The following is a 16475-nucleotide window of genomic DNA, read 5'->3' as shown; positions in this document are numbered from 1 at the left end:
GCGTTCAGCAACACTTCCGTGCATCCTCATCTGTTTGCCTCCTACCATGTCTCTAGCTCTTAATTTCTTTTTTTGGCATCAGAGCACCTCGCCCGAAGTCATGGAAAAACTCAAAAATCCTGATTCCGACAAAGTCAACTGGCTGACGTCTGTAGGCATGAAAGGGCGATGGACTCTCAAGCTGCCGTTTACAGCCACGCAAACGATCATGGCACCCTGCACGAAGAATACGTCCGTGAAGTACTTCGGTGCCTATACTGAGGTGAGCATCGACACGTAATCATCGAGTTGTTAAAGCCGATGTTGGTACGTCAGCCAGTAAGAAACGAGCGCATGTCGTTATCATTTAAGGCACAAGAACATTGATTCCACACGCAAATTAAGCTCGGAGTTCGTCGACATCAAGGAAGCTTCACAGGCAGCACCCATCATTGGTTTAATGTTTCAAAAGTGTTCCATAAGATGCAGTGACATTACAAGTTATATTAGAACGTTTGCTAACGCTTAAACTTAATAGCGTTATATGTTCCCTCATTGGAATTACTTTTACATTGAAGAAGCATTATGCTTATGATGGGTTGGCAATAGCATTTTAATGTTCAGATGAGAACTATGAAACAACAGTACGAATTTTATTTTTATGGTCTATGGGGGCGATCAACTGGGCGCCCCACTCTGGGTGTAGTCAACATAGAGATGTGCGAGTGTGTGTAAATAGTTTGTGCATATTACCTCTCCCCCTATCCTCTCTTCCTATCCCCTCACCTCTTTCATTTCATTTCTCCATTCTGCCTGCTATCCTCTATTTTGGCTGCCCCAGCTCAGGTGCTTCAGTATCGATGACAGACGCTCGGATAGTAAAAATCTTATCCTTCCTTTTTATTACTGTTTTAATAAACCACCACTAGTAGTATTAGTAGTAGTAGAGTAGTAGTAGTAACTACTTTACTACTACTACTACTGCTGCTGCTATTACTACTACTACTACTACTACTACTACTACTACTACTACTACTGCTACTACTACTGCTACTACTACTACTACTACTACTACTACTACTACTACTACTACTACTACTACAAGTACTACTACTATGGGGGTTTAACGTCGCAAAGCTACTCAGCCTGTGAGAGACGCCGTAGTGAAGGGCTCGGGAAATTTCGACCGCCGGGGGTTTTTAACATGCACTGGCATCGCACACAACACGGGCCTCTAGAATTCCACCTCCGTCGAAATTTTTATGGAGGAAAGACGCTGAGGCGCCCGTGTGCTGTGCGATGTCAGTGCACGGTAAAGATCCCCAGGTGGTCGAAATTATTCCGGAGCCCTCCACTACGGCACCTCTTTATTCCTTTCTTCTTTCACTCCCTCCTTTATCCCTTCCCTTACGGCGCGGTTCAGGTGTCCAAAGATATATGAGACAGATACTGCGCCATTTCCTTTCCCACTAAAACCAATTATTATTATTATTATTATTATTATTCGACCGCCGTGGCCCGCGTCTTCATAACTATATATCACCACGATAACTATATAATTATAACTATACGATACAATAACAATACCATAACTATATATTTATGGCGGCAGCCGAGCACCATAACCACTGAGCCATCGCGGCGCCATTTTATTGCAATGCTCAAACCATAACCACAAAACAACATTGCCAAATTGTCATGCATTTCGCCTCAAAACTTTTAGAACTGTTTGTGTGGAATGTCTTTTTTTTTCATCTAAAGAATTACCGGCCTTGCACTTCGCGGGATTGCTCTGAAGTCTAGCGATTTTTTTATCTCTTATTCTTAGATACAGTTAATGTTCGGGAAGTGGCCGGTTTAGACAGTTCGGATACTCGTCGAGATCGACGGATAACGATGGCGCATTGGCCGGTGACTGCGCACAGCGACTATCTTGGCGAAGTATCGGGAAGAGCACTTCGCGTCTTCGTATGTTCGTCCTGCGATGCGTTGCCGGTCAGGGCATTCATTCTAACTTCTTAACAACACTGGTTTATCAAGCGTGGTACAAGATACAAGGCGGTTGCAAAGCGGCCGAGACTGAGACTCTGCGCTCTCTCCCTACTTCTTTGTTCACCCTTTTAAAACCTTCGGTAGGTGGGCGGAGCTTTAGAATTTTTACTTTCACCCAGTTTCAACCAATAACCGTGGCATGGCAAAGTAAATGCAATTGGGCGGAGCCCAGGGCTTGCCAGACCCCGACTCTGTGGACCTCGCACTTCCGGGAGCGTGCAGGGAGAGTTTAGTCGAATTACAAAGTCAGTGTTTCGCCGCTGCGTTTCGCTGGGCTTTCCTTAATCTTCGTCCCTTGACGTGAGTTCAATCTCTCCCTCAGGAGAGCAGAAAGTTGGGCTAGTTAGTTAAAGTTCATGCTGAAGAAGTTGGTGCGGAAAAACAAGGACAAGCGTAGACAAAGACGTCTTTGTTCGTCTCGCTTGTCCTCGTTTTTCCGCGCCAACTTCCTCAGTATTCACTCTCCCCCTCTCCGCTCCCTTTCACTCGTGGTGGTGGTGGAAACATTTATTGCCAACGATGACGTAAATGGTGGGGCGAAGCCCCCTACATGGCAATTGGATGCCCCCTCACTTGAGGAGGCACCCCTACAAAGCGAAGGATAGCCCTGGTAAAGCTGGAGATGAACCGGCGCTGGTCTTGAGGAAAAGTTTCGGTCATAAGTCTCTCCCAGTAGGGCTCCGCCACGGTCGGGGATGGGGGATGAGGGAAGGTGGGGCATGTGAGCAGGGTGTGTAGAAACTCTCCCGGTTTTTCCGCAGAGTTTCCATGGCGAGGGGAATTGGTCTGGGTATCGAGCATGTAGTAGTATGGGGTATGGAGCAGTCCGAGTTTGTAGTCGTCTCGAGTGTGCGGCCTGCGCTATGGTCAGGCATGGGGCTGGGTGTGCGTACTCCCTTCGTTGTTCCCGGTAGTACGAGAGAATATCACGGAAGGAGAGCAGGCGCTCCTCGGCCCATACAAGGCGCTTGACTCTCGCCCGGAATGTGAGCCCTCGGGCTAAGGAATGAGCCTCCTCGTTGCCAGAGAGGCCGGCATGTGCTGGCGTCCCGATGAGGGTTATAGGGTGCCGGGGCTGCCAGAAGCGTTGTAAACGAGTAGCAGTGCGGGATATGTAGCCATAGGTATTGTTGAGAATGGCAGATTTAGATTGAGAGATAATTCTTGTGGCAGATGTAGAAATGAAAGCAAGTGCGATGGCTGCCTCTTCTGCCTCTGTGGTAGAATTGGTGATGCTTGAGCTAGAGGTCAGAAGCTTTGCTTGACTGTCGCCTACCGCCAGGGCCATACGGGAGTCTGACGTGTACTCCGCTGCGTCCACGTAGACCACCTCATGGTCATCGCCATACTGTTTGTGGAGGGCTCGAGCCCTTGCTACTCTGCGGTCCCTGTCCCGCTCAGGGTGTATGTTCTTGAGAACGGGGGGCACGTTGAGGTTAGAGCGAAGGATAGGAGAAAGGGGGACCCCGTCGGTGGGGTGAGGTTATTAAATACAGTTAACGTTCGGCAAGTGGCCGATTTGGGCACGTTGGATGCTCATCTTCAATGGGGAAGGGGGAAACGAGCCGCAGATGCCGTAGGCTTCTAACCTGAGGCGGCAGCTCGATGAACACTTCCTAGGCGTATGCGCATATACGCGAGGCGCGCCCAGCACTGCGCAGAGACGGCCGTAGAAAAGGGGCATACATCTCCGTACTCGCGGTGCTGGCTCGCTCCCCCTCTCGAGCTGACGGAAAGAATGCCAAGCCGTGAACAAGAGAGGGTGGGGAGCTGAACGGATTCCAAGCAAAGCTGGGGAACCTAAAAGAGCTTTCAGCCACGAAGAGTCACCGAGAGCCCCGCGGTTATCCGATTGTTTAAGCCGGTTACCACTTCCGACGAGCCACCGCGAGCGCCAAAAATCTGGCAGGGACAGGTCCGGAGCTCACGCTGCCCACGTCTCGCGCCGCGAGCATGCGCGGAATGGCTTTGGCTGACGCGTACGGTGCAAGTGTTCATGGAGCTAGCGCTTTCAGGTACTGAGCAACCCCATTCTTAACACGTCCTTAAAAACGTTGTATATTCATGAAATGATGACAAAAAGAAATATTGTTAAAGCTCTGACAGTTCATGTGCGCAGAATACAGCTCGGCTTCCGCCTAAATAAAAGCTCGCCACTTTGAATGAGAATGCCTGAACTTTGGTTAATCAGTGCGTTAATTTCAGTTGCCTCATTTAATGCCACGATTCCCCAGTAATAGACGATATGCGTAGGGTGCCTGGATGCCCGCTCGCCTCCGCTATCAATGTGGGGACACCCTTTGTACTACCCCGCGCCGCCGTTTCCCCCTCGCAGCAGCAGGTTGGGTCCCATGCGTCAGTTGTGTGCAATGCGCTATGCGTCTAGCGCGGTTTCTGTGCGGCCGCGTGGCGACTGCAATAATGCTACAGATCTGGAAATAGACAGTACATGCTTGTTTCACTCGTGGCAGTAGTGTTTTTGCAGTTTCGAGCGTATTTTATGCATGATGCACTCGCTCCGACTACACGATATTCGTAAGGATATGACGGACTGCTGTGTTTACCAGTCAACGGCTGCACTTTAAAGGGGCCGCAGTTATTTGGTGTTCCTTGAGAATGATAATATGGACTATATTAGGGTCACCGAATTCCATATAATAATCCTGTTTTTGTTCTTTTGAACTTAAAGACTGTTCACAAGGCTCCAAGTTTCCCTTGTATACAAGCAGCGCGGAGCATGCATGACCTGCCAAGCATAATATTTTTGCGTAGTCAACATCCACTTTTCCAACATTTTCTTTGTCAGTGCCTCTGTCTTGCTGCTGCACCGTGTGTGAAAAATTCTACGTAATAATGTCAGATTTCTCTTCCAATTAATCTGTCGCCTCACTGCTCTGGAGTGAAAAGCTGAAGACACGTCTGAAACCAAATGGTAATATTTTCTGAACTGCTTCCCAGTGTCTTCTGCCACAACAAATTAACTCAGTTGTTGGCGTTTCTTTTTGAATGGTGTGGACTACACGCAGACTCGTGATGCGATGCGACGACGTCTTCCTAATTCGTAGTGACTCAGTCGCTTTATACGAGGACATAATTTATTTTTCCTTTCAAAACACGAAGAAAAATCATCAAAAGCTACTGATTCACTGAGAGACCTCACAAAATCAGCCCCTGATAACTACATATTTTCAATCCCATTGTCCCTACCAGAGTAAACTAAGAAAGAGGAGCCGGAGAAACACAAGAAAAAAATTGAGAATTGATTTTTGAGGAAAGGAAATGGCGCAGTAATTGTCTCGCATATCTCGATGGACACCCGAGCCGCCCGGTAATTAAGTGAAGGGAGGAAGGATGGAGTGAAAGCATAAAGAGAGAAAGAGGTGCCGTAGTGGAGTGCTCCGGAATAATTTCGGCCACCGCTGCCGGGATCGAAACCCTTCTGCGGAACCGTCTGCTCCAGTTGCTAAGAGACGCTTGCTTGCTGTCTCACTCGATAGTCGTCGGGCAAGGCGATAGATCTAACATTAAGGAACGAGTCTGGGCTAGTTCTAAAACCACGTTTGAGGTAAAGCACGCAGGAAGACGCGGTCTAGTGAACACGACTGACAAGCTTTCATCCCGGCTGCTGTTGTCATCGAAAGAGGAAAAAATATCAGTAATCTATAGGATGCTTGCCCAGAAACACGCATGACGAATTTTACTGACGTGGTTGCGTGAAGGCAATGAAAAGAACCTCTCTTTCCCTGTTGTGGTTTTTTTTAAAAGCGATACGAAAGGGAAGGAAAATAATTTAATAAACCATTACTGGGGGAAAAAGCCGCCTTTCGTTCGCGTCACGCCGCCGCGGCTTCTTTGTTTACTGACGCACAGAAGATAGGTTTGGCGCCAGGATTTTCGTAGTGAGCTGGCGCAAAGAAGTAGAGAGAGGAGAGAGGTAATAATGCCTTCGTGGCATTAAGATAAAACCAATAATAAACTGAACAAAACTCTGATACGAGAGCTTCACATCATTGCTTACACTCAAGAGTGCCTTAATAATACGGCTGCCTTATTGGGAAACATCTTTGTGATCAGGTTGTGAAGAAGCCGCTCGCAAAATTTTGATGTAGCCTGGCAGGTGTCAACACTCGCCTTGCAGCTTTCTTGGCCTATGCTCTTGGCTTTCTTGGTCTTGGCCTAGTGCAAGCGCTTGTGGTCTGGTGGACAAAACATACGACTTTTGACAGCGTGGTGCAGAATGTGCGATGTGTACCGAGGCGGCTGTAATCGGGAGAAGAAAAGCCGCGACGCGTAAAGACGACGACGTGCTTCTAATCGGAAGAAGAAAGGCGGCGGAGAACGCAGAGAACTTGCAAAACCGAGGCGAAAACCGGCCACGCCCCTTTGCTTGAAGTTAGCTCGTAGTGTGTGCGATGCAGCAGTCAGAGACCAAGTGTGTGCGATGCAGCAGTCAGAGACCAAGTTATGAGAGACTTTTGTGTTCCTGGGTGTTCTGCCTATACTATTAAAGTGCGCTGGCTATTTGGCTTTGCTCGTGACTGCGTTTAAAGCAGACAGCTGGGCTAGTTGGTGATCTTTAGATTCAATGCACATGGTAACTGCACTAGAGACACGGACAAAGATAGAAGGACACCACGAACGCTAACACTGTTAGCGTTCTTGGTGTCCTTCTATCTTTGTCCGCGTTTCTAGGGCAGTTACCATGTGCATTGAATCGTGACAGCGCGCGCAGAAAAAATTGCTAATCGCAGGTCAAACCAGACTGCCTGCCTATGAGTTAACCTCCAAGTATGAGAGGTAAGGCATGCGAAACGCTTGTTTTTCAGAGCTATTTCTGCTGGGGACGGAGGTATAATGCACAATTTATCTTTTCATCCTCAAAAATATTTAAATTAGTAGCCAACCTTTTCGCATTGATTTCATGGCTCGAAATAAGTAACCCTGATTGTTGGAAAAGTTATTGATATGTAGGGTATCCGAGTCAAGAGATTGCAGTGGAATATGCTACGCAAGTTGTAAGAATGTTATTATGAAGGAAAACAGATCAAAATGAAAGCTACCGAAGAGAACCGACACGCATGAGTGCGCCAACTGTTCATTAGGCGCCGACTTTCTCGGCAGATTAGCTGCGAAAGATAGTATACTTTAGAGTAACTACCTCTGGTTCACGATTCAAACAATCTCTGGTACCACTCTGCCTCAGTAGAACACCACATATCATGAATTTCACGAGGCAGCAGCAGTTTTCTCTTCGAAACGGCGCGCCGCCGCATTGCGCTCAGTGCAGCTGAACGGGAGAGTGGGACCCAACATGCTCCAGTCGAGAGCGCTGTCTTCACCCTGAAAGCGGCGCTGGCCCATCGAGGCACCCTGGATATGCGAAATGCGCAGCGCCATCTCGTGGCGATCTAGGAACTAGGCCCGCCATGTTGGTACTGTAGAGAAAGCGAAACCGCTGCCCAGCGTTGTGCTAAAACGGCTAATAATAATAATAATAATAATAATAATAATAATAATAATAATAATAATAATAATAATAATAATAATAATAATAATAATAATTGATTTTGGGGGAAGGAAATGGCGCAGTATCTGTCCCGTATATCGTTGGACACCTGAACCGCGCCGTAAGGGAGGGGATAAAAAGGGAGTTAAAGAGGAAAATAAGAAATAGATGCAGTAGTGGAGGGCTCCGGAATAATTTCGACCACCTGGGGACCTTTAACGTGCACTGACGTCGCACAGCATACGGGCGCCTTAGCGTTTTTCTTCCATAAAAACGCAGCCGCCGCGGTTGGGTTCGTACCCAGGAACTCCAGATCAGTGGCCGGAGTTCCCTGGTTCGAACCCGAAAACGGCTGCACTTCATTAGAAATGGATGCTAATGCGCTGTTGCGCTACGTCGTACACTTTGTGAGGGCGCTAAGACGCGTGCGGAAAACAGTTACGTTTCAGGTCCTCGCCGTTTTATTTTTTTTTGTGCTCTGTGCCAGCGTTTTAATAACATCAAATGTGCACGAGAGGTATATGTGTCAACACCCCGTCCAGTGAGTAGCTTTCGCCTTCTGCGCAGATTTTCCCAAAGTTTTATATGCGTTTAAATTAAGATACGGGTCAGAGTATCTATTCTCTCTGATCAAAATTGGGAGCCCATTTCGTGCAATTACCAGCTCTTCATCCGATAGCGCATAGGCGGATGTGATCATATCGACGCGTACTTTGACAACGTAATACAGGAGGCAAATTTCTTCAGCCAGCCTAGTCCTGTGTTGTTCCAGCATGTAGTCCAGGCACTGAGAAGCGTGTTCAATAATTTGCCTGCAAAGCGTGGTCATGGACATTCAGTGCGCTCCTTCTACAAACCTCGATCGCTCGTGCTATCGCGAACTAAGTGCACTCAAAGAGCCATACACGCCGCTTACTCGTTAGTTTTCCACGTGTTCAGTTGAGTTTTTCTGTCTTCAATTAATTTCGAAGAACTTGAGAACTCTCGACCATGGAGCTTTCGCAAAGTCCTACGCGCTGTTTCTTTCTGATGTGCGATCTCGCCCGCATGTTACGTGCGTTAATGAATCTTTGTGATTACAAACTACATATAAAAAACTGAGGTGCGAATGTTGTATTGTTTCAGGATCCGTGCAATCGATACCCGCGGTGACTAAAGTTTGTTCAAAAACTGGATTATGTATCTATATTATTGTGAAGGAAGGATGCATTTATTAGAAAGTACGTCCGGCAGTGTGCTGAAAACGCTTCAGGCCGTCTGAGTTTATTATCGTTGTTGCAAGCAGCAACAGCTTGCGCCGCGATAAAGCGATTTGTGCAACTTTGGGAACAAGCCAGTCGGAACCAACCAAACATGTAAATTTCGCACCTGTATACATAGCTTGACCAGAGTATCGAATCCATGCATGCACCTAGTGCTGTACGCTCTTTCTCTGATCAAGCGTGCTCTTCATGGCAGGAGGGAAGGATCCACGCTACCGTCAATGCTGTTGTGTAAAGAGCAATTGAGGATCTTTCAAGCTGTTTGTACAACTTTTTTTCTGGCTTTCCTCACAACGTCGTGTTGCAACATGAAAATGGAATTCAATTTAGTACCGCGCGTACGAAATATGAAGAAAAAACTGCGCCCTTGCTTGCAGTAATTTTGAATTATATCTGTCTTCTTCTTGTTGTTAATATCGAGTTTTAAAAGCGCAATATTCTCTGCAACTGCGTCTAAAGAAAAATGGAGCTTCAAGTAGGGTTAGGCCGGCCTCGTTGAATCAACACTATACCAACACTAGCAACGGCACTCGGGCTCTGAAACTATGACGTTGAAAACTACGGATGGTATTGTACGCTGCATTTAAAGGAATGGAATTACGCAGCTGGCCAAGGGTCTTCTGTGATTATATCTCAATGCACGCAGTTGCTGCCATCGGCGCGCACGATATTTCGCACTGGTAGAGAAGTTGGTCAACGCATTTGTGCACTAAGCACAAAATAACCATGCCCTCCCTACCAGGTGAATTTGCGTCCACTTGAAGATAACATAGCGATGATAATGGGTGATGCTTAAAGCGGCCCATTATTACGACAATGGCCGAGTTAAACTTGCCAATCCACTTTGCAGTGCCGATTCTTGCCGTCATCAGTGCCAAACTGCAAGCGAAGCTGAGGACGCAGTAGGAGCATGCTGCACTGCCTGAAGGGGCCTACATTCGTTAAAAGATGAGAAGTGCAGGCAGCACAGTTGGTGAAGCTTGGCTTCTGAAATTGCAGTCCCGAGATTCATGACAGCCACACCGGTATCAAGAAAGCATGCAGAGCAAACGACGCACCAGCTCGACCGAACCAAGATGGAAACGGGAAGCTGGCGTGCGGTGTTGCCAGCCTGCCAAGCAGTTTCGCATATGGTCTATTTGTCTAACTGTAACTTGGTACAACGAATCAATTACCGAAAAAAATTCTTGCCAACCAGTTACTCAGTTATTTGAAACGGTATAGGCTCTTGGGGTGTGGTGGAGGTGTAGTGCTTTTTAACATTAATGATATCGAGTACGTTATGCTGCGAGAAGTCACTGAAATTGAGTCTATTCGGTGCAATAGTAATGCATGAAATTCAGTACAGGAACTGCTGCTGTATAGCGTTCACCAAATGATGGTGGAGATTCTCTTTTAGTCGTCATTGAATATATCGTAAAGCATTAAGTTCCAGCACACATTTCTTACCATTCTTATCAGTGTGTTAAACGCAGTCTTAAGTATGTGTTGTACAAGAGCGACATAATGCAGCTTATTCACTATTTCAAGTGACTTTGCCTTTGCTGCCGTTCCATACAAAGCAAATAAGATTTGCTGCCTTGCACACTGAAGGCAAAAGTCGAACGGAAGACGCATGAACAAAAATACAAATCACAACATTTCTTCGTCGGTATTTATCAATGTAAACCCGTACATATTTTAGCAGACAACAGATTCATCTTCTTCAACCTCATTTTCATTCTGTACTGAAAGTGTTTCTTGCTCTGATGATCTATATTAGAAACATTCAACAGTTACTTCGTCTTTTTTCAACGCTACTCATGCATTCACAGCAATATAGGCACCCAGCGTTTATTGATAAAATGTGCACATGACATTTAAACATTCATTTATGCAAGAATTCATGCATCGAAAGTAAGCATATCATCCGAAACTTAGTAACAGTAAACGTGTTTTTCGTCGTCACTAAAGCAAAAGAAAGTACAGAGACGCACTAACGTGTAGTTGCATGCCCAGTGCGCAAGGGGCGTGAGCCAAAAAGAGATTATTATAAGTGCGCAGTTTTACTTTTGAGCTGTCTTAATGTTTCAAATAATGGAAGCGAAAGACATGAAAGCAGCAGATTACAAGATTACCCATGCCGGCTAACGTACATCCCTTTTTAGTGCAAAAGCATTATGTGCCCCATTAGCATAAAAACCGGCAGCCGTCGCCGTCCATGACACAAAGTTCCTCGGTGATGTCACCACGCTCTTGCATGACGTTAACAGTGGACCATAATATAGTGAAGCGTACTTCGAAGAAGAAAAAAATGCAATCTCTTCCGAAGGTGTGGTGAATTGAACCAAGAGCATTCGACTTCAAGGCGATCACGCCAGCCATACGCAGCAGTGCCGTATTACTTTTTGGCGAATAACGATGAACCTAGTATGCGTTTCCTTACTACTGCATGCTAATAAGTGGGTGTGTTAATAGAAAGAAAGGAATCTTTAATTAGCCACTGAATAGAGCTCACAATGGAACAAAGCCTTCACATTCAAAGCACTTAAGCAGTCTATAGGTGCCCTCCACAACATTTAAATGAAGGCTACAAAAACTATGCCAATAGCGCCCGGTGCGAGAGTCGACATTCCGCCGCTGCAGTCGCGGAGGTGTCAGTACTGTTGCTGTAAGCTAGGAAAATCTGGCTGGAAGCGCAGATAACAATGTCCGGTTTACATAAAACAACCGCGGCAGCTAATCCCAAAATTGCGGGTTCAATCTCACCGTCCTGTGTCACCGTATTTCGATGCCGGCAAAATACAAACACACAAGTGCGCTGTGCAATGTCAGCGCATAAAGGTGAACCTTGTGTATGCGTTTCCTTACGACTGTATGCTAATGAGTGGGTGTGTAAGGAAGGAATCTTTAATGAACATTTGAATGGAGCTCACAATTGGACAGTGCCATGTGTAGCACTTCGAGACAATAATACATACAGTTCGCAATTTTTTTAGCCTACCAAACGAATGTTCTTGTCCTCGAATTACAGACGCGTTCTTGGGCAGTCTGTCTTTTCGTCCCATTTTTTCTAAAGCTAGAGCTTCTTACTGGAGTGAAGGAAATAGCTTTTGATATCACCCTTGTCCTTGGTGCAGGTCTGCAATAACCCGGACTTTTTGGACCACCTCAAGTACGACGACCAGAACGAGGCCATGTGGACGTTCGACCAGGGAAGATCCATGTTCATTTACGACAACGAACTTGCCCTTTGCAGAAAGGTGATCCCACCGTTGTTCTCTCCCGGCTCGTTGTGTTTACAAGGCAAATTGTTATTCGTAATTAGTTTTCCCGTTAAAGTCCCTAGCATGCAACGTGGGTTTTCAGGGACGTTGTTGTGAAAAGTATATCCAGAAATATGAGCTCTGATTATCACTTACATGCGAACGCATTCAGGCGTTCATTCCGGGCCCCTTTCGACAACTGGCGTCATTGAGAAATTAAATTCTGGCGATCTGATTCTCATTTACTTACGACTACCCTTCATCATCCTGGCTTCTCCTCTGCACAGTATAATCATGTCCCAGCACAGGCGTTGAGCGCAATCCTTCCGGCCTGGCTCACCTGCTTGCGCGGCTTGGAAAGCCTGTGAGGAGCGTGAAATTCCAGCGCGACATACGCGCGCCTGTCTACCCGTTTAAGATCCGCGGCTGCAGAATAACTGCATCCTGGCTAACTTGGGCCGGTCGTTGCGTGATGTCTCATCTGAGACATTAGTAAGTAGTGCTGATGGTAGCCACCAGATACGCACCCCTCAGGGGGTGGTCCAATGTTTAGTGGAATCACCCGAGGTGGAATAGGCTTCTAATAAGGGAGTAATTACTCATTTGCATCCACCCAAGCACAGCCGTACGGCTTCAAAGGAAAGCTATACAGCTTTCACGGAAAATTAGTAGTTAAAAATTCGTCCCTGTCTGGGGTCCAGCACTATTTTTTTTAAGAACAAAGTTTGTGTGCAAGCTATGTAACTATCCTTTGTAGCCGTAAGGCTGAACTTGATGGGTGGTTACGAACGTGAATTTTTATGGCGCAAGGGCATCTGTGGCCAGAGAGCGCCATGGCACAAGGTGTTTTTGATTACTCAAGGTAGGGTCAAAGACCCATTTTCCAAGCATATCACCCCTCATAAGCCGAGCACCAGGCCAGGGGAAAGCTTGTACCTATTGTATCACCGGCGAGTACCCGACGTCACTGGGGATCGAACACCGCACCTCCCGCATGCGAGGCGGATGCTCAACCACTTGGCCACCGCGGTGGTCACTTGATGAGTAGATGTTAATGAGTAATTACCCAGGGTACTGGTGGAGTAGTACCCACGAGTGATATTTACACAGCTCAGTTATACAAAGGAACACCCTATTTCACTTCAGTGTCCATTAAAGCTCTGTTCCTTTGATACCTATGTCTATTTTGCTGATGCTGTTAGTGAACAAAATGAAATAACGCACATGCTGAGACCGGCTATACACGCTTAGCTAAACGCAGCCAGGCGCCTAAATGCGATTAGCCACACCGCAGAGCTTGCTGCGTCTAAAAGATTGTTTCCGTACTATTACTTCCACATTATCTGCAGCTCTGCATGGTCAAGGCTAACCACACCAGCCTGCGCTACGGCATCGCAGTCTTCGACTTAGACTACGAAGACTCCAGCAACCAATGCTCCAAGCAGAACAAGTTCCCTGGAGGATTCAGCCGCCTCCAGACTCTGCGCAAGGTCCTGGATTACTTCAAGGGCTTCACCAGTGCGCAGCAGAAGGAGGGCTGCTTCCATCTTGTGCCGTCCCAGTAAAAAGGCGTGGCGGACTCCTATTCTCAAATTAATTTGCTTGTGAATTTAAAACAACATGTTTTCGCATACCCGTGACCGGAGAGCTCAATGCGTTTGTCTCGATGCCGCTTCGTTTAATCAAACACCTCCGTCAATATTAACCGCTATTCCTGTAACAAGCAATTCCAAGGCCATGCGCACCGCAAGAACAGAAATGACGCTCTCGAAAGCGTCCATTCCCTGATGCGACTCAGGAGCAGCTTAGTTACTTTCTCTCGGACAAGCAAAACTCGAAAAGAATTCGGCTACAGCGTGATACGTCGACGGTGACGCCGTTGACATTATTGGAAGTCCCAGCACGCTACACCGCTAGTGTTGTGAAGATGGTGACTTTTCGTGGTGCAAGGTCAGCTCTGGCCAAAGAGCACCATGCACATGGTGTTGAAATTTCCTCTACGCAAGGTGGGGCCTTAGCCCCACCTGTTTAGCACCTTCTGCATCGGTGGTCTTCTTTGATGTGCTGCCAAATTTGTCTGTAGCAGAAAGAAACCCCCATCATTCCTCTATGGGCTCCCACTCGCAGCAATATGCGGATCACATAAATATTCACAGATCATCCTCGAAATGTCGCCCTCAGCTGACATTTCTCTGAATGCAAATGTCCTATTGATTAATGTTCTCTTTATTCAGTATTTTCTTTCTCTAGCTGCATTCTCATTACCCACCCAAGTAGCACACAATGAAGGGGGGGGGGGGGTGTAGGGTAGCCCTATTGGGTCCCACATGGGCAAGTGGGGCTGGGGCAACCGCTTGAACACCTACATAGGCCCCTAGGGGGGTACAAGTGGGTCAGCCAAAATTGGGCTTCCCCTCTTGATTCTACATTGGTCTCATCGGTGTTGCTAGGGATACTTCATGCCGCATCGGTACCTTGACTTGTACTTGATAGCAGATGAAACATCACCCTTCACTGATCTTTCATCTGCTGTCAAATACTACTGCCCACAATGGTTCCTCGTAAGGCTCATGAGCAGCGCTGGATTACGGGGGCTAAGGGGGCTAAGGGGGCTGCAGCCCAGGGCCTCACCTCGGAGAGTAGGAGAATGGGGTCCATTTATTCTAACCTGCTTAGTATATGGAACCATGGGCAACGGAACTTAGACCGACGTGTATGAAGCGAGAAAACCAGAACGAGCAGACGGGGCCCCCCGCCTAATTTAACAGCATGCGTTTAGCCTGATCATTTGGGGAGACCTTGTCGAGCTGCAAAAACAGGAATCCCCCGTCACCCCGACGGGGCCCTCTTTCTCACGAAGCGAGGTGCGTTTGCTTGGAACAGTTTTCATGGTTTCCTGTCAGTCCGTCTGTCCAGTGCTGTCTGAAGAGGAGGGGAAAGAGGGAAACACCTAGAACATGTAATTTCGGATGAGGAGCTAAATCTCTCTTGCCCCTTGTCACCAATACGCTACCCTCCACCTCTCAAATATTTCCGAAGCGGTCCTTCTGATAGAAAGGATGTGCTGCTGTACCAAACAGTGACTCCCCTTCGACTTTTCTTTACCGTGATGATAATTTGGGCGGGGCACAATGAGTCCGATAGCAGATGATGATGAGTCTGATGGCAGAGTTTAGGCAGGAAAGGAAAGAAGACGTCACATGTGCTTTTCTCCGCATGCCGTGGGGAATGGAATGTTCACTGTTCGGTATAGGGTTGTGGAAGAGTGACGGGGGAAGTTGGAGAGCTAGGCACAAAGGCCTGTCTCCAGGGCCCATTCCTGTCTAGTGGCTGCGCACCCTTGCTCGCGCTCGACGGAAGAAATAGGTCAGACTGGCCGCCGAACTTTCCAGAAAGAAGTAGAAAAAGATGACTCAGAGGCGACGGAGGGCGCGTAACTTCGCCCGCGCTAGGAGCCGCCCTCTCCCCTTCGTTCTCGCGCTCGGCGTCGATGGGGGCGAAAGAAAAATCGAGAACCTCCCAGAACAGACGATTGCTCCTAGCCAATAGGAAGACGAGACCGCAACGGGAGAAGGAGTGTTTGTTCGGAAAAGGGGGGAATTTGTACAAGGAACTCTATGCGTATGTGAACGCCATAGTAACAGACAGATGCGGCATGTGTCTATGAAAGGAAGTTGATCGTGGGCTTCGATTCAGCCCCGAGCTGCCGGTTAAGCTTGCATAAGCCTGCCCGCTTACGAGCTCTCGGGAAACGCACCACTCTCGGCCAGCCACGTACCATCCAGGCAGCGTGCACCAGTCAAAGGGAGGGCCACCGTTGGACACCTGCGGTCGCGTCGGACTGACGAAGTACCCGGTGCGGTGAACAATTAGCATCCATTCATGCGAAAACGCTCGGTCGGAAGCATCAAAGCGGTGCGTCTAAACGAAAGGCGAGGTTAGAAAGTGAAGAGCGTGAAAAGAAGCTACCAAAGATGACAAAGTACCTACTGAATGCACCTTGCGCGGAGAAGTGTGATCGATCTGCCCAGAGTCCGTGTCAAACCCCCAATAGTATCGACTGTGCTTATGTGGAGGACTTGCCAACTCCATAACCACGGTTTCCTGACAAGAAGCAAGGTTGTTGTATCGTAGTAATAATAATTAGCAATGAAACAGTACACGTAGCATACGGTCGAGCCGATCTGTATTCTCCTACTTCGTCGTCTTCTCTCCTCCATGCGCGCGAGTGCGTGCAGCGCACTTGCCACACTTCATCTTTATCACATTTCCGCCGCACTTAAAAAAACAAAATGTCTAGCGGATGTCATAGTCTTTGAACCATGCGGGCCGCTTCTTTTTGCGAGTACTTCGGCGAGGCGGCGCAGGAGGTGAAGCCGCAGTTGCCGCTGTGGATTTACTACACGAGGGTTGAGGAGCGGCTGCCGATTC

At 47.6% G+C, this 16475-nt stretch overlaps 1 protein-coding gene across 1 annotated transcript in view; it reads left to right on the top strand.

Moving 5' to 3' along the window:
* Positions 1 to 13609, top strand: part of LOC144129545 (uncharacterized) — a 46988-nt gene extending 33379 nt beyond the window's left edge. Inside the window, exons 7-9 of the mRNA XM_077663692.1 lie at positions 83 to 262; positions 11919 to 12041; positions 13394 to 13609. Coding sequence (XP_077519818.1) covers positions 83 to 262; positions 11919 to 12041; positions 13394 to 13609 — 519 coding nt within the window. The remainder of the gene's footprint in view (positions 1 to 82; positions 263 to 11918; positions 12042 to 13393) is intronic.
* Positions 13610 to 16475: the final 2866 nt, after the last annotated feature.

The sequence above is a fragment of the Amblyomma americanum genome, chromosome 4 (assembly GCF_052857255.1).
Source record: "Amblyomma americanum isolate KBUSLIRL-KWMA chromosome 4, ASM5285725v1, whole genome shotgun sequence".
NCBI lineage: Eukaryota > Metazoa > Arthropoda > Arachnida > Ixodida > Ixodidae > Amblyomma > Amblyomma americanum.
Note: the sequence above shows the minus strand (reverse complement) of the source record. Positions and strands in the feature narration are given on the sequence as shown.